This window comes from Streptopelia decaocto (assembly GCF_964273445.1).
Source record: "Streptopelia decaocto genome assembly, chromosome: 2".
NCBI classification, from domain to species: domain Eukaryota; kingdom Metazoa; phylum Chordata; class Aves; order Columbiformes; family Columbidae; genus Streptopelia; species Streptopelia decaocto.
In genome coordinates this window covers 51,859,560-51,877,963 of record NC_138655.1, presented here as the reverse complement: position 1 = coordinate 51,877,963, position 18,404 = coordinate 51,859,560, and the positions used below count along the sequence as shown (strand labels likewise).

Below are 18,404 nucleotides of genomic sequence, written 5' to 3'. Positions count from 1 at the left end.
TTTTTGGGTGTCTAGCACCCTTTCAAAACAATCATCCATAGCACAGAAGGATGGCTATTGACCAACTTTTCCCTCGACATTAACCTCACAGTTCCACAAAACTGTACTTCCATTTTATAATTAGCCATTAAAAAAAAAAGCAAACATGAACAAAAAAACTCACACAAACCAGTTATCCCTCAAAAAATAGCTTATAAGTATAAAGCACAGTGTGTCCAAAGAGACAAGACACAAGGCTCTTTCTGGACCTGCATAGTATTCCTTGAAGAAAAAGTATACAGCCATCTCTGCCTATGTTCAAAATTATTTTCTCTAGCTTTATTTCAATAGAAAGTATTTTGAAAAACAATCCTATATTCATACAGTATAATAGGATAACTTTGTGTTACTGAAGCTGATGCAGACGTAAGAAACCGTATTTACTATTTGCCTTTTAAAAAAATATATATAATCATTGATTTGAAACTTTAAGGTCAAAGAAAAGCCTAAGTTTGCTATAATTCCAAAGAATACCCTAGAGAATAATGAGTATTTTTGCCACAAAAAAAAAAAAGGCCACAGCAGAACAAAATACATACACACTGCAGTCTGAATATTGCAGTCTTCTGCTCATAATGTTATCCTCGAATTCATCAGCTCTCCTGCTCTTCAAATCCCACCCCCAGACAAACAGACAACTGGTTTGTTCATAAGGATTAGCTGGAACTGATTTTTGCTCCAAGAGATCTCTTACTTCACTGTTGTTGGAAGGATGAGGGTGTGCGACCAACATTCAAGCAAGTGTGAGCTGCAAGTCTTCACCTTTTTCAGTAACAAGTCATATTGATAGCAAAGTCCTTTTCTGAAAGGTAACTTAGATGCTGTTGGCCAGAATATACCCCAATACAACAGGGATCTCTTGGACATCTTTGTCAACCACCTGTTTAAGTATCTCACCAAGACCTGGCTCCCAGAATTCAAGCCTATACAGTCTCTTCTATTTCAGTCTGCTAGAATTACTGAGTCAAAATCATGTCAATGCTAGGCCAAGAAGAGTGGGAGCCCTTGTCCTCCTCCCTTGAACTTTGTCACCAGTGATGTCTACAAGCTGTATCACAAAGACCTGCAAAGAACACTTGTCCCAACTCCTCCTCTGGCCTTCTCATTTCATCCCCAGGAGAACTTACCCAGCTGCTGTCACATTACCCAGCCCTGCAGTATATCTAAGAGCCAAAAGCTGGAACTCTTAGAGGGGCCCCAAGATATCTCCTTGAAATTTAATGAGAGTTGCCCACATAGCTCCCTTTGGCCCTTTTACAAAATGTCAACATAGCAGAACACAGGTACTTCTGGCCCACTTTTCAGCATTCCTTCAAACATCTGGTTAACAACTACTAGCATAGCTCTCTAGACCAAACAAAGCCAGTATGAGCTCAAAAACATTTCTCACTTCCATTTATTTTAAGAGTAAAGCTGTGTTTGCTGAAAAGCTTGTATTCAACAAAATACTCTGTATGCATCCATTTTTAAAGAAAATATTTTATTACATTATGGGAAAAAAAGCATAATCATCCAAAGTTTGTATTGCTAAAAAAATTGAAAACTTATTTTAGACAGCGTGTCGGTATATTCTGTTCCACATGGGAATGATAAGAAGACTCTGTATCATTACTAGATATTGCACAGTCTGAAAGAAACAAAAACAAATCACATGATCTTGGGAACCATCTCACATTATGAAAAAACCTACAATGAAAACATTAAAAAAAAAAAAAAAAAGAAAGAAAAAACACAACAAAACCAAAAACACAATCCTTTCTTTCTACAGTAGCTTTAAGTTTATAATTCTTGGAATGACCATATTCCACTGAAGACCATCTCAGTGACAGGAAGCTTCATTTCAGCAATCCCTTGTGCAAATAAGATTAATAAAAAAAATAATAATAATGCAGTGAAGTCTTTCGATATCGTGTGGGTGGCAATAACCACACAGCTGTTAGATCCCTGCCTGGAAAAACAAAATGGGGAACGAGAAGGAAAGGGATTTTAGGCCATAAGTTTTGCCTGCAACTCCATCTCTGCCGCCCTTTTGAGTGCAACATCCACCAGTAGCTGAAATCCACTAAAATCCTGGTTAAGGTCTGGTGGGGTTGGAGGAGGAGTGTTGAAGAGCCCACTCTGTGTGTTTGCACCAGGTCCCAGTTTAGATGCATCCTCATGGTAGGAGAGGGAGTTGTCTGTGAAGCCGCTGGCTGGGGACTGCTGCACGTCTGTGGTCTGACCTACATCAGCTGGCTGGCAAAAGTGGAAAGGGGCATCTTTCAACGCAGTCACAGTCGTGTGGCAAATCACCGATGGCCGAGCCAGGACCGATCCCGGGGAAGCCGGCTTGGAAGAGGACAGAGTCTTGCCAATCGGTGCGGCCGCGGGAAGGAAGGCAGTCTCCTCCAGCAGCGGAATGTAGTTCTTTGTGTTGATGGAAGACTCCATCAGGCTGCTCTCAGGAAGCTTGGTCCCTCGCCGTGAGATAGTGAATTGGTTTGGGTCTTTGCCATCCTTCCTCAGCATGTCAGGTAAAAGCCTGCGGCGTGCATTGATAAACCAGTTGCAGACCTGCAAATATAATGACAACTTAATTTCTACCTTCATTCATTTCCAACTATGTGCCATTACAGTCGTTGGGTTAGATTAATTAATCCCTCCAAGCAGTTTTCTTAACTGCAGAACAAAAGAGAGACCTACTGGCAAGTTCTGACATGCCTGGCAAAGGCCCTTCCCTTCTCCTGGCTCTACCCCCAGCTCCCCACTCCTGTTACAGAAAGCCCCGGGACATCTGAAGACTGCTAGCCCCAGCAGAGGGGTTTAGCTTTTAACTCTGTGCACACACATTAACCTATTAGCTATTGTTCCCTACATTTAGGTTAATTAACAACAGGAAAACCTTTTCTCTCTGAAGAGAGCCACTCCTCCCACAAATAGTTACTGATTTTCCTTGTTCAACTGACTGTGTCGACAGACATAACATGAATTACCTCATTTAAGGTTGTCCTTGTTTAAATATCAAACCAGTTTCCTGGGTGATACAGGATAGTTTATAGCTTAACGTTTTTGTTGTTTGTTTTTTTTTTTCTGTTTACTACATCAAGGAGGTTTTCTGTCTGATGTAACATTAAGGAAATTTTACTTTATAGCGAATTACAAAACTTGTACTAACAAATTCACCTGGAAAAATTAAGCCCAGAAGTCAACAGGAACGCTCTATATTCAGCATCTCTCAAAATCAAACCAGGGTTTACCCCAGTTCTCAAGCAGCCACCTTCCCACGAGGTGGAAAAGAATGACTGTCAACAACTATTCCAGCAAAGACATGCACAGAAGATGAGAATGATGCGTCCAAGGGACCTCAAAGCTGCCAGTGCTATCCTGGGATAGGAATCCAAACTACCTACACAAAAGCCTGATCGTAACTATACCAACACACTTGAGTAGCTCTATCCCATACAGATTCTTCACTGATCTTGATGGAAGCGATCATACATATAATTATATACATGCATGTTCTACAGGAACGAGCCTCAGGTTGCAGTTTTAGAAGCAAAGAGTTATATGTTAAGCTGCATATCTGTCACCATAAAATCTCCGTTGACAAATAAATACCTTCCTCTCACAATAAATTACCTTATACAGACACTTTATGTCTTTTGGGCCTCTATGCCACAAAAATTAGTATGCATGCTCAAATTCATGACTGTCTGTTCTCCCAGAGAAGTAATTTTATTCCCAATAAAAAAAAGATCAACATAACACACAATTCATTTGTATTTCTCCTTACAAGTGCCATCAGAAGGAGAGTAACAATAAAAAAGGAAAACTCACATGCAGAATAAACATTTGTGTCAGTGACTAAACCCCAGGTAAATAAAGAAGAAAATAGAAACCAGTTTATTTTGAAGGAAAACTACTTTTTTGAATACCTGTAGTGTGGAAAGGTGTGTCTGTCGGGATAACAGCGCCTTTTCTTGCTCTGAAGGATAAGCATTGTATCGGTGCTCATATAGCCAGTCCCGAAGAATCTGCACGGATTCCTTGGGCAGGTTGCCACGTCTCCTCCGTTTGCCTGAGCCAGCAGATGAGGAAAGATCCAGTGGGACATCCATAGTGTCATCATCCTCTGTTTCACTGCCTGATATTGCAACTACACCTACAATTATAAGAAGACAAGAACAATCAGCCTCCCTAATCTGTAAACTGCTCAGCTCCACCATTCCATTTTTCAGACACGTTTTATTATATTAACCATCTTTACTATGAATCACGGTATAGCTTCCTACACAGATTTGTCCTGTAGCGTTAACTTGTCAAGCTGTAGCTTTTCTGTCAGCTGAACAAAAAGTAGCACCAATGATCTGTTCCCAGGGGAATTCTCTACAAACCCTCATTTTCTTGTTCCCCTGGCAACCTTTTATCTGCTGCACGTTATCAGACAGCTTCTATCTAATGCCAACAGTGTCCAAATTTGCTTGCTACGGTATGCATGCAACACTTTTCTTCAAGGGTAACTATGCAGTGGTTGGGCTAAAGGTCAATAAGCAAGAACCCAAACCACCAAACTCAAGCACTGGGTTATTTAATTACTCCTTAACACGATGATGCTTCCCTCCTGGGAGAGATAGCTCGTAGATTTCATAAATTAATATTTCATTCTGGATCTATTAATAAAAACTAATGGAACAAGAAAGGAAAAAAGAAAATTGTGTCTACCCCCACCCCACCTGAGTGGATTTTCACTTTGGAAGGAAAAATGTGCCAGAAAAGGAAAGAAGCAGGTATCCATGTCATGTTAAGAGTCTACCAGCTTATCAGGAGATGGACTTCTGCAATTTAATTGCACTTCTGTATCAAAGAACCACAATCACTTAATGTTCAGGTAGGTTGATTTGTTTGTTTGTTTTAAATGTACCACTTTGCATTCTGATTAGTTTTTCAACTTCATAGTTTTCATCTGTGGAATTCGTGTTCTGTACTACACTTACTACAAAGGCTCCAGATTTACAAGTTAACTTCATACTTTTTTCCTCCAACACAAAGAAGAGAACAGATTTCAAACTTTGATTATGCCTTTATATATATCTATATATCGCACTACTAATAACATGAAGCTATGGTATGTAAATAAAATCAAAACAAGCAAACAAGTATTCAACAGTTAAGAATTCTACAATTCTACTCCTCTGGTAGGATGCACAAGCCACTGAGAAAACAAATAGTACTGTAAAACACAAAGAAAACCACGCTTTAAACACTTACTAGAAATTCTAGGAATCTTACACACTATATATAAATCTAAATAAGGTACCACCCATTTTCAACTAGTACAATTGAAGACTGATTTCAAGTGAAATTATACTGGCTTTCAGAAGCATCTTCTAGGAAGTACAGAAAGAAAACATGCCCTTAATCTTTCTGTATTTTCAATTTAGATGGGGAGGGTAGGGCAGGGATGAGAGAAAGTTGCTCATTCATGACTTCAAAACGGAAAATCTTAATAGTAAAAACAGGTTACATGCCAAAAGTAAAATTTTTATGTGGGCAACCCACTCATAATTCAAAAATTTTGTTGAAGGAAACAAAGTCAGATCTAAAGTACAGGAAGTGTGCCCCTGAAAGTATAAAACATATATAGTTATATCCACAAGTAAAGAAATTGAAGGAATTAATGTCATTAAAACAAAAACAGCAAACACAGAAAGAAAAAAGGTGAGAGTACATGTGCAGAAGTTTTCCTCAATACATAGAGGAGGTGGGGAGAGCAGAGGAGAACCTTTCCCCACACTTTCAAACTTTAGCCAAAGCTGACACAGTAAATTATTCCTTCCTTCTACTATTTATTAATATCTCCAACTTCCTTAAATTTAGTTTAAGTTGTCCAAATTTCAATGCATATTTTTAACATTCAGGCATTCCCAGCAGGATGATCATTCTGCAATTTGTCTGGCATAGTTACTTTAGTAACTTACTTAGTATTGTTTCCATTCTCCCAATTGCTGATTTATGTAACTGACAAACACCAAGCTGACATACCGAATTCTTCCTGTGATGATTAGCTACCTCAATTACCCAGTCATGGACCAGGAACAATAGGACAATATTTAAATAGCCAACACAAGATAAACTCCAAATTATGTAAACAGGTTTTTAATTCATGTACAAAGTATGTCAAGTTTGCTTTAAAATGATTCTGAGAAAGCTACTTTGTTATTTCTCATAGCTTCACGGGAAAGTGCTGTCACTCTTGTGAGCTAACCTGAGAACATGCCTTGCACAATGGACTCCTGGAGCCATGAGGAGCACTTCTTGGAACAAAGATCTTGCACATACAAGTAGGATGGCTCTGCAAAGCAGCTCATCCTTTTAAAATTGAATTTAAAAACTAGCCAAAACTAGCCTAAGCTATTCAGACAGTGTTTTCAAGTGCGCTGTTCTTGTTTATCAGAAAACAGAAGTGTTGCAGCACTTCAGTGGGTTGGGTTTTTTGCTTGTTTTTAACTATAATAGGCAGCAAGACAGGACCTTGGAAAACCAGGAAAGGCAAACAGTGGGGGCTGGAAGTAAGAGGAAAGAGAAGCCAAAGAAACTACTTCTATGAGAAAGTTAGGTGTCTAATGGTTTGCGAGCCACATATACGTCGCATAACAAAAAGTCCTTGAGACACACACCTGCCCATTTGGGGTAACCTCTCCAAAATCCAACACACACCTAAAAGGCTTCATGGGAGCCTCTCTGAATCTGAGAAAACTGGCTTGACAGCAAAACTTCTAGAACTGTTGCTCTTTTTCACCACCACCCCCAAAGTGGCAAAACACCGTCTGAAAGCCAGCAGCATAAAAAAGTTTCTCTATTTTGCAAACATGATCTCTTGCTAAAGTAAAAGTTGCCATCTGACTAACCATAACCTACCTAGCAAGAAATGAGTCACCAGTGGAGATGCCCTTTGACCCGCTCGCTTAGTGTGTCATATGAATTGACACAGTAAGTCGAGACGCACAAAGCAGGTTTGGGTTAAGCAGGAAACCCAGTGTAGTACAACAACTTCTCCTCATTTAAATGAGCTCATTTAAATAGACGATCAGCCCTCTGAACTCGGCGGCAGATCTCTCCGGAGCGAGCAGCAACAGGAAGTCATGGCTGGAAATCTCGCACTGCCCCAGCTGATATTTTTTACTAGAGCAGGAGCCACGTTGTTGCTGTCAAGGCTCTGTTTTCATTAAAGCATTCCTGCTGATTACAACCCAGCTTTGTTTTGCCGTCTTGTTAGTAATCAGGCTATTCGTTGCTGGTTTCCTGTTTTAACAGGGCCCAAGTGAAAAGGCTTCTGGCGAGGCTCCACGACTGGACCATTGGCTTACTGTTGTTTACACCCAGAATAAAGACTTGTGGACACGACGAGTAGCCCCAGCTGACCTACTAATTTATTTCATCTTAAAAGCAGGTTAGCGCCAGGTTATGTCTCTTCCTCAATACATTTAGTCTAAACAGAAAAACTGCTTTTACGGGACTACACTAAAGCAGCACAAGTTCATTTGCAGAGAGATCTAATAAACAATGCAAAATCCCAGTTCTCCACTGGGATGAACAGTCCATGCTATTAATGACCTAAGAACTACACGATCAGCATCCCTTCTTTATAAATTACTTTATCCTCCTGGCTTCCCAGCTGAAGTCACATACATGACTGAATGCACTGTTGTGTCATATCAGCCCAAAGACTTCACAGGTCCTCCGGTAATCAGCTCAAGGAAGATTACACCTAGGATCTCGAGTCTAGGCTCAACACCCAACCGCTAAGAGCTTGAAACAACTTGAGTAAAAGTACAGTGACGAGTAAAGTTGATTTCAAAATAAACTCCTGCTACTTACAAAGACATGCTGAAATGCTTTGAGGGGGAGGACAAAGTATTTCTAGAGACAGAGACAAATGAAATGGAAGTTAAGCAAATGAAAAATTTAGGCTGAGTATTAGGAAAAAAAAACAAACTATCCCATTGTGTCGGGGCGAGCTTCACAGAGGAAGTGGCAGAAGCCAATTGTTATTCAAAACAGGACAAAGTATACCACAATGAACAATCTCTGCCTTCCAGAGGAGACGGACAAAAATTACCTTACAGAAAACCTCCCATCCTACCCCTTAGGGTTCTCTCAGTTTCTTAAGTTGGATTTTTTTTTTTTTATGAGCACAGATAAACAGAACCAGTTTCCATCTAAGGCCCCGATCCTGTTGTAACTAAGTTCAGTAGGATTCCTCACATGTATAAACTTGAGCACATGCCTGTGTCTTTGTGAGATTGTATTCTAAATTGGCTAATTAACAGGCTGAATATGTTCAGTGTGATTGCTATCACGTTATTACTTGTAAAAAAAACAAAAAAAACCAAAAAAAACCAAAACTATCCACAGAAGAGTCCTTGGGGTTTTAATCCACAGCCTGTCATCTTAAAAAAAAAAAAAAAAAAAAACAATCAAACAAAAAACCCCAACCAACAACAACAAAATCCAACACACCAAGAAACAAAACCCTAACTAAAATTGAATGTGAATTTTAAGACTACAAACACAAATAGTTTAAAATTATATATAAGTAACCGAGAGCTACAAGGATGCAGAAGGGAATTTCTAAAGAAAAAAAAGACTTTTTCCTCTGAATAGGTTTCATAATTGAGGAACGAGCTTATTTGTTTTCCTCTGCATTTCACAGCTTGTGCTTTATTGCTTCTAAAGCAGCCAGACTTGGCTGTGTTATACATTTTTTTTTTTCTTCAAATGGGATTTTTCTAGGAGCGCAAGCAAGAAATCTGTAACAAAGTCACTCTTTGAAACTTCTTGAATGACCCTCAAATGCCAGGAGGTCACAAATAACTACAAGCCCAACCTTTAATAAAACAAAGGCACCCTAGCCCTAACATCTTTTTAAAAGTTTCCCTCTTTGTCTCCTCACCTTCTAATTTCTGCCACGCAAACCCCAGGCCCATGGCCCCTCTCAAAAGTTCTCTCTCCCGCCTGTCACCTTTCATTGTTTCCATTGTTTCAGCCCAGGACTTGCAAGCATGAAAGCAGATCTTTCCCCCTCTCTCACACACGTACATACACACACAAAGCCCCACACATGCATACCTAGAAACGACGTCAGCGTTTTTCACACGCATTTATTTCGGGGGTGGCAAGAACAACAGCTGAAAGTGCAGGGAGTTTGGTATTTCACCAACCAGCAGCTGCCCTCGGGGAGAGAAGTCTGAACAATGGAAGCAACAGCAGACAGGAAACCAGCTCACCACTGCTGTGCAAATAGGGAGCATAGGAATGTCCTAAAAATAACTGGGCTAAATTAATTCAGTGAAACCATAGAAAAAAACATGAAAAAGAAAAAAAAAAACCCTGCTTGCAATAAGGTTAAGAATCTCAACCTACCTCAGACGACTGAAACATTTTAAAGTCAATGCTGTCACTGTCTCTAGGCACAGACGGCTGAGCTTGGTATGCAGCACATGTTGTAATCTAAAAATCCGTGCAGTTCCTAGCAGGCTGAAACGCGCCGTACGCACCCAGTTCCTGCGGGAACTCCGAAGGCTTCGCTTTTAACCACCACCCTGCCCGCTGTTTAAACTTCGTCTTTGTGCCCTAATTCCCTTTGTGTGCGCTCCTCTTACATGAGTAGCACGTCCAAAGCTTCTTACGAGGGCTACAAACCATACTAGTACATGACGTTTCCTGCAGCCCAATGATTTCACGAACTACATATGCACTAATTGATCCAAGGATACTAACAATGAGCGAGGCTGCTCTACTACAGAGCCGCAGGAATGCGTAGTAGGGGAAAAACAGCACAACTCTGTGGAGTACTGAACATGCGCACTGCTCCCCTCTAACCCTCCACTTTCGGTCATTTAATGGTCTTTGAATGCGAAACACCCTTCATCCACACCACGGGCCGGTAAATCGCAACTGAAAAGACACTACTTTGCTACAAACTTTTTTTCCAGCCAGCGCAAATGTGTTAAATCTGAACGCACGCTCTGCGTCTTTGTGGCCAAGCTCTAATTTAAAGGCACTTAAAGCACCACAAGCGCAAAGAGTAACAATCCTCTAACTTAAAAGTTTGTCTGCTTGTAAATTAACACAAAGGAAACTCAAAAAGCCTTATTTTTCTAGAGGAAAAAGAATTTCCTCCTTTTAACCCCAACTGTGTCGAAACTTTTGCACTCCCTCCCCCCACCTTGTTTTAATGGATAAAAGGAAAAAAGCAGGAACTTTCAGCAAAACAAAACAGATGAGGGTGCGGGTGGGGTGTGCGACCCTCCTGCCGAGTCCCCTCTTTTCCCCCCACCCCCTCGCCCACGCTGCTGGGCCCGCTCCCCCCGCGCCGCCGCGAACAAAGAGTTGCCGGACGCCCGCGGGTTGAGGCGCTCGGAGTTGCGGGAGACACCGCTTTCCTCGCCCAAAGTTGGGAAAACGACCCGCACCTTCGTTCCCCCTTAACCGGGACAGCGGCGCGGAAAAGCGGGGGAAAAAGCACTTAAGTGGAGGGCAGGGGGAAAGAGGTTCGGCAGAAGGAGCGAAAACAAAACTTCGCAAAGGCACAAAGCGGGCGACTGGACATGTTTTTGACAGGGAGCCAGCGGCGCAGATAGGCGGCCGCCTCCAAACAACAGCCCCGCACGTTTTGTCTGGGAGCGGAGCATCCACTGCCATCTTCCACGGGAGCTCGGCCGGGGGGGAGGGCAAGGGCACTGGGGAGTAAAGGGACTCCGTCTGGCTTGCCTTCCACTTCCCCCATAAGCCGTTCCCGTGAGGAGAGGCGCAGGGCACCCCGCGTTCTCCCAGCACTGAACACCTTCCCCAACAACTACCTTTTACCTTTTTTACTTTTCATCTTGATCACGAGGACCGAGCCGCCGCTGCCGCCGGACACCACACACACCGACCCAAGTTTTTCTCCCTTTGCCGGACGCTGCTCCCCTTTTAAACTCGGCGAAGACGAGGATAACGAAGACGAAGCAGAAACACCACCGTGGAGCCAAGCACCCAGTCCGGGGCCGCGCTGCTGTCAGCGGGAGCCGCAAGGCTCAGCCTCCCCAGGGGTTTTCTGGTGCTACCGGAGTGGGCTTCACTTCCCTTTGTTCCCTTCTGCCGGCGATTGGCCCCGGCTCGTTAAAGTGAGGAAAAGCACGGGAGGGAAAGGTACACAGGGTCCGCCCTCCCCCACCTCCCCACAGTGACTACGGGAGAGTAACCGAGCGCTGCACTGGCACTCGCGGCTGCCGCGCTGCCTCCTCCTCCTCTCTCCTCCCCTCCCGGGCTGCTGCGGCTCTGTCAGACGGGAGGGGAGGGACGGCCCAGCGGAGCGGGGGGGTGTCCGCCCGTACCCGCTCCCTCATGCACACACAACAGCGGCGGCGGGGGGAGCCGTCCGTGCCTCCCGCTCCCTCGCCTTTCTTCCAGGCAGACGTTTGATCATTAAACTGGAAGGAGAAGGGGGCGAGAAAAGGGGCGAGGGGGGAGGAAAGATTTTGACAGCTGCCCTTGACTAGCCTCCTCCTGTTGCTGCCGGATGAGCCACCCACTCCTTCGCGTGAATAGAGAGAAGAAAAGAGAGTACGTACGGCAGGAGAAGGAGCCCTCTAAAGAACGGCGCCCGGCTACCGAGCAGCCTGGCGGGGGCTGTTTCCCCTCCTGCCCTCCCTCGTCCCCGGTGGCACCGAAGGAGCCACGGCCGGTCGGCGCTAGCCAGCCGCTCCCGCGGGGAAGGCGAGCCCCGTTTCTGGGGTTATTTTTACATCAGTTCGTAAAGGTTGTTTTTCACCTACTCCACTCGCAGCGCCCCCCCCAGCGCGGTGGATTTCGCTGCGACACATGCTCGTAGCTGTAAAGAGAGAAGTCTCACAGCTTGACTCATCTCCCTCAGGCAAGCACGTGGTGCAGCAACAGTTTATTTTCCTGCGAGATGGGGAATGCGGGACCTGCGAGCCGCCCGCTCGCGGAGGCTTCGCTTCCAGCTTCCCACTGAGGTTGGCTGGGGAGAGCCCTCCCCAAAACGCGGGCGGCTTCGGCTCCCTGCGTTCCCCCCCCGCGCCGCCCCCTGTGGAAGTGAGGTGCCCGTCGGCACTGGGCGCGAACTTCAAAAACCCAGAACTCCGAGCTCTGGGCTGAAGTTTCATGCGCGAGAAGTTTTCTTGTGGAAAGTAAAACAAGCCGCCTTGCCTCGAAACGCGGGTGCGGATGCAGCGTGCTTTTTGTGCACGGCAATGTGTATATTTACGTTACTCCCCCACCGCCACGTGCTGGGCTGTCTGCGGACGAGGAGGCGCCGGGGGTTGTGAAGCAAACGCTTTAAACGGCTGATGAAATAATGAATTCCTACGGCAGTGCAGGGCTCCCGCCTCCCCCCACCTCCCTGCTCGGCGACGCGGACATCCACACAAACACGCGATTCAGCAGAAGAAGAGGAAGCAACAAGCGTTTTAACAGAAAATCCTCCCAAGTACCTTGTAACTATTTTAATGTGGCGTAATTACAGCGACCTTGCTGGAGATAAAACAGCTGTTACATCCTGAATGGGGGACATGTGCGGAGCGGGGGGAGAGGGGAGGAGGAGGAGGAGGAGGTGCGGCTGGTGAGTCATGTCAGTTAACAAGGCCCCGCTGTTGGGCACTGCGGGACCAGGGTCTGGCTGTTGAGTGACGGTTGCGGTTGGCTACTGGTATCTGGCGTGCCTTGCCCGGGGCGGGCAGCGAGGTGGCTCGCAGTACCGGAGCCGGGCGGGCGGTTGTGCCGCGCGGCGCTGACGGAGAGCCCGCCGGCGGCACGAGCCGGACCGTTACCCGCCGACCAACCGCCCTCCGCGCGCCCTTCGGGCCGCCTTCTCGCCGCCGTCGCCCCTGGGCTGCGTCCCGTTGGGTTCGTGCCCGGGCAGGGGTGAGAGAGCCCGGTGCTGCCGCCCCGTAAGGTGGCAGCTCGGGAGAAGGAGGCTCGCTGCGGGGCTGGTGTTTGTAACGTGACAAGAAGCGAGCGGTGTCTCCGAGGGACTGGTGACTGAGGGGGAGGGTGTGCGCGCACGCCGCCGTTTTTTTTTGTTGTTGTTGTTTGTTTGTTTGGTTTTTTTTCCCCTGTGTTTTGTTTTTGTTGTTTAAAATCCTGCTTGCCAGCTGTGGAGGCTGACTCTTCCAACTGGTGTTTTGAGCGTCCGGGCATGGCCAAGCCAAAAAAGTAATTACAGGAAGTTAACAAAAGACGCGTCAAGGATTTGAAGAGATTTCCCTTTCTCCATACCGCCCAAGCTGCCCCATGCTTACTTACTGTCCTCAGGGCTGCCAGCAAGTTTGTGAACCAAACTCTTCCTTTTTGTTTTTTAGGTTTGTTTGGGTTGGATTTGTTGACAATTTTCCAGTTTGGATTTTTTTGTTTTTTGGGTTTTTTTTAAGCCATGTCACTTTTATGAGGGGAAAAATAGAAGTTTTATTTTCACACTGAGCTCAGGCTTGCTTTTAAGAGCATTAGGAAGAACCTTTCTATCTCTGCTGGAACGTCAGTTCCTAGGAATTTTTTCAGAGGGACACAAGGAAAAGATTAGTTTCAACTTAGTGTGACATCTTTTTAGCTATCAGAAGCTGGAAGTGGACCAGTGGGTGTTCATTCCTGGCTGCCCAGGTACAAAATGCACAGAGAGAAGCATTTTTTGGAACAACGCTATTTTGCGGATGTGAATATGGAGGGTGTTTATCCATAGTTGGGACCACTGGGAGAGACAGTGGGCTTGTGCAGTGCACCTTGTGGTTGTTGTCTCTGTAGGTGCGTTGGATCTGTCTACAAATTCTGGCTGTCTTTGCCTCTCAAAGACTCTTGGTATGTGTTGGAGGTGGTAGGGTGGATAAAGTTTGCAGAAAAGCCTCAGCACACCTGGAACAAGCTTGTATCTAAAGACAGAGCAGATGATTTTTCTCATTTGTCCTGACCTCTAACCTTAAGAACAGAACAACTTGATTTTACGATGAATGCAGTAACTTGGTGGCCCATAAGTTGATGATGGGTGTTGCTATGAGCTGCTGCTTGCAGGCAGAAGTAGATGGTATGTAAAACAATTTGTACCTTTCTGCAGTTTTTCATGTTGGCGAGGCTGTGTTTTTTAGAATTACTTGATGTGCTGGAGCTGCATGAGCACTAACAAATGTATTTCACATGCAGTTCATACTGCTCACTGAGCAACTTTAGCACCTGTGCAGCTCCTTGGGTAAACAGTGGATACATCTGTGCCAACAGGTTTGAACAGCTTGATTTAGTCAGGGCAAGTTCAGCTCTGTCTGGACCCATCTGCACAGACGTGCTGTAAGTATTCATAAAACTGGAATCCAAGAATGGAGAGAAATAAAACTGGAGGGGCTAGATTTTGAATTGCTCAATAACTGTCCATATCATAGGTTTATCAATGTTCTGCGGTGATGCACGCATGTTTCTGGCATATGGTATATTGTGTGATTAATTGTATGTTTCTTACTTTACAAGTGCTTTGCTTTGAGGTGCTGGGACTGTGTTTGTCTAACTACTGCTGAAGTCTCCAAGGCCACGTTTTGGGCATAGGAACTCTTCAATGAAGTACTCTGGAAAATCAGGACCTAGGCATCTCAGGCCTGTGGATGTTTATCTTCATCTGTTTGTTCCAGTTTCCCAAACAGGAGAGTGGTGTGGGTGTGGTTTGTTCCTTTATATTCAGGGCAGAATTAAGTAGTGCACAGTAAGCTAAGCAGGTCATACCTTTGGCAATGAGAATAAAGCAATGTTAACAAATAACTCTTCTTCCAGTGAACAAATCTGTTCTATGCATGGAAAACCAGGAATCACTGCTGTGGGTCACACCCATTTTTCACCTTTTTTTCTCCATGTCATTGACTAGTCTCAGAGATGTCAGAGGAAAAGGAGAGGCTACAGAAGGCAGATGTGAGGTAATATTTTCCCACAAAATTCTCATCCAAATCTTTAATAAGCAATGGAGCAATAGTTTAGCTTCAAATGTTGTTACTGCGGTAGCTGGATGGTTTTTATACTGGTATAAAAGTTAAATATCTCTATAGCATTAAAACTCTGTAATGGCAGTCAGTGGCAGAGTAGCATGTTGAGTTCTGAATTACATAAAAATGCTTTTTTTTTCTTATCTATTTATTTCATTGAATAGCCCCTTGTGCTTTGAGACAATGAAAACAGAAGTTCCTGTTTTTACCTTCTCTGTACCATTCATTATTTTATATACTTTCATCATGTCTCCTTTCTGAGATAAGATTTTTCGTTCTTCTCAATCTCTTTTCCTGTGAGAATTACTCCTAGCTTTTGATCATTGCCTTGGTTCTCTCCCAGGTCTATTTAGTCCTACAATATTCCATTTTCCAGTAAAGGTGACTTATGCTGCATGCAGTATTCTAAGCAAGGTTATGCCTCTGATTACAATATATATTTGATATTGCTCCCTGACCTATTTCTTGTGGAATACAGTGTGTTAGGCTTTATCTTTGGCTGCTGCTACATACTGAGCATGGTGCTCTATCAGCTTTGGAGCTTATATAGCTTGTTCGAAGTTTCTCTTATGCATGGCTTCATATTTATCTCAGTGCTGAATTTCTTTTGTTATTGCATTTTTCATTCATGTAACTGAAGTCACACTGAAATGACTTACAAATCTCCCTTTTCCCAAATACATTTTTGATAGCTGCAGACTCTGGCATCTCACTGTTCCTTACCTCTCCCTGTTTCTCCCTCTGTCATTGGTCTAATATATCAAAGAACACCACACTGAGTACAGGACTCAGAAGCACCCTGCTGTGAAACTTTGTCATAATAAAAGACAAACATTTAATCTTACACTTCAATTCTCTTGCTCTAACCAGGTATTAATTCATTATAATTGTTTGTGTTTTTCACTCTAGCATCATCTTGGTTTCTTCAGCAGTTCCTTGCATGGAACCTTGTCAAAAACCTTTTGGAAATCTAAATAAATTATGCCAACCAGCTGTGCTCCCATAATTAGAGCTCACTTTGCCACCTTTGTGCAAGGGCAAAAAGGGTAAATCAAAGTAATGAAGATAGTCCTAAGGTTTCAGAACTTCTGCATAATAGACTCTGCAGCTTCAGCATGCTTTACACTTTTTGTATGTGGGCATTCTTGTGGTTACTGAAGATCAAAGAACAACAAAACCCCTAGGAATTCCTTATGTAGAATCATACTGACTCCTTTCTGGTACAGCATCAGGTTTGCAACTATTTGGTTGTTGGTATCAACTTTAGTATGGACTCGAAGTAAGGGGCAGTAGTTATTTTCAACAAGGATCAGCCACTGCAGTGATCTGTGCTTGCCACCGGGGTTTCTAGATGTCTACTGGCAAAGGGGAGCAACAGCTTCTCTAAAAGTTTCTAGTGCCGAGTGACTCAGTATATAAGCACATGGAACTAGAATATTATGATTACTGTAGGGGCAACTTAAGTATATACAGTAATGTTAGTTTTGGTATAATGCAGAAACATCATAAATGGCATAATCACTCTCTGAGACTAAAAGTTGTGCAGCTACCCTGAGGAGTCTATGAAACTTGCATTAATGTAAAAGCAATTTCTTCATAGTTTGAAGTCAGACTACCGTGTAACATTAAAAATATTAAAAGTGAATTATAGGTTTAATCTTGCTTGGAGTAATACTGTTAACTTTTAGGTTTTAATTTAAAATAAAAGTATGAGTTTACAAGGAACAGACCTCATATATTCCTTCTAGTTACATAGAAATGATAATTTTTGTCCACCACAGGTGCATCTCATAAATGCTTTGTCCTCTTGTCTAAGAGGAGAGGCTCAGGCTCCATGACAAATGACAGTTGTCAGTCTCAGCTCAAGAACTTGGGGCATGTAAGGAAACAGATCCCTCTTCTCTGAAATTTGAAACTGTGTGCAATTTATGTAATTGTGTTTTGCTTATCTGTAAGAAGCTAAGCAAGTAAATCAGGTATAGCTGACCAAAAAAAAAAAAAAAAGTGGTTTTAGGGGGTTTTGTTTTGTTTTAATTGTGGGATGACTAACATGCTTTTACCACAGACTGGTTAGTGCATACCAAAGACAAGTCAGGAGGTTTACTGTAAGGCACCCTAAGCAAGAGTGACCTTACTTAGCTGACCTTGTCTAACTAATTACTAGAGTGTCTATCTCTGATTAAGGTTTTGCATCAGCAAACGATAACTGTACAAAATTCATCCTTTAAAGCAACAAAAACAAAGCCTAAGAGATGTCTATACTAGCTATAGTTTTTTTTTTTTTCAAGGCTGAATGTTAATTGAAAATAAAACAACTCTTAATGACTGTATCTGGGCACTTTTATTCTTTTTAGTGTAGCCTACTCTAAAGAAAATAAAGATGTATTGAATATTTTAGAATAGTTCAGTTGGAAGGGACCTACACCAATAATCTAGTCCAATGGTCTCCTTTAGAGCTACTACTGTCTTTTCCTGAAATTGGGACGGAAAGCACTTAAACATTCAAGATGCAAAAATCTCAAAATAGTAAATTGAGAAATTATTCTCCAAAATTCCTACTTTAAGGATTTAGCAATTCCGAAATTTAAGGATTAAGTAATCCCATTTTAGAATTTGTCCTAATTAATAACCTAATATTCAGCCAAGTTTTTGCTTGGTCGAGTCTACACTAAAATTGTTTGTTTTTTTAAAGAATTTTATTTCAGGAATGTTGTCTCTAAAGTTATTTCTGTCCTTACAAGAGAAGGTTAAATTTGATTTGTAGAAGGACAAAAATGCAGTTGTAATGAAAGAAATATATTGCTTTTTATTATACTAAATATTATTTGGTATAACAATAAATAACATAATTAGTTTTTTAAAAAGAAGAATCTAACTTGGAACTGTGAACTAAAGAAGTGATGTTACTACATCTTAATACTTTGAGGAATAGAAAGTACTTGCTAAAGACACACTGTCGCCCTTCCCTGTCATTAGGTTGGAAGGCTTATGTAGGAAATAAGAATGCCTTATTGGACTGCAGATTTTCCATGCCTTTTTAACAGAATATAAATGTGGATGCTATTTATTAAGTATAATAGTATAGAAAAACCTATTTGGAAATATAACCTCATATTCAACAAAGATTGAAAAAGGTGCAGACTAGATTAAAAGTAGCATGATTTTATGACAGGCCACAATTAAACAACATATACTGAATTTAGAAAAAGCTTTCACTGCTGTCTGTGCTGTACCTGCTCTGAATATATGCTGGGAGCTTGATTTTTTCAAAGCTGTCAGCTTTGTGCTTTTTTTAGGTATTGCATCCACTTTATTTTTGGTGCTGTGATTGTTTTATTAATCTTCAATGTTACACAATTTAAAATTAATGCT

The 18,404-nt window shown here is 42.8% G+C and overlaps 1 protein-coding gene across 5 annotated transcripts; it reads right to left on the bottom strand.

The window, feature by feature from the left end:
• Positions 1 to 1,466: 1,466 nt before the first annotated feature.
• TGIF1 (TGFB induced factor homeobox 1) lies at positions 1,467 to 12,547 on the bottom strand. Of its 5 annotated transcripts, none has more exons than XM_082046606.1 (3): positions 11,634 to 12,547; positions 3,954 to 4,180; positions 1,467 to 2,592 (listed from the first exon to the last, which is right to left on the bottom strand). In XM_082046606.1, the coding sequence occupies exons 2-3, from the start codon at positions 4,134 to 4,136 to the stop codon at positions 2,026 to 2,028; spliced, it is 750 nt and encodes a 249-aa protein (XP_081902732.1). In that variant the 5' UTR covers positions 4,137 to 4,180; positions 11,634 to 12,547; the 3' UTR covers positions 1,467 to 2,025. The 5 variants fall into 5 exon arrangements, with proteins under 5 accessions (XP_081902732.1, XP_081902731.1, XP_081902733.1 ...); XM_082046605.1 differs by lacking the exon at positions 11,634 to 12,547 and adding an exon at positions 10,881 to 11,625; XM_082046607.1 differs by lacking the exon at positions 11,634 to 12,547 and adding an exon at positions 9,442 to 10,222.
• Between the last annotated feature and the right edge of the window lie 5,857 nt (positions 12,548 to 18,404).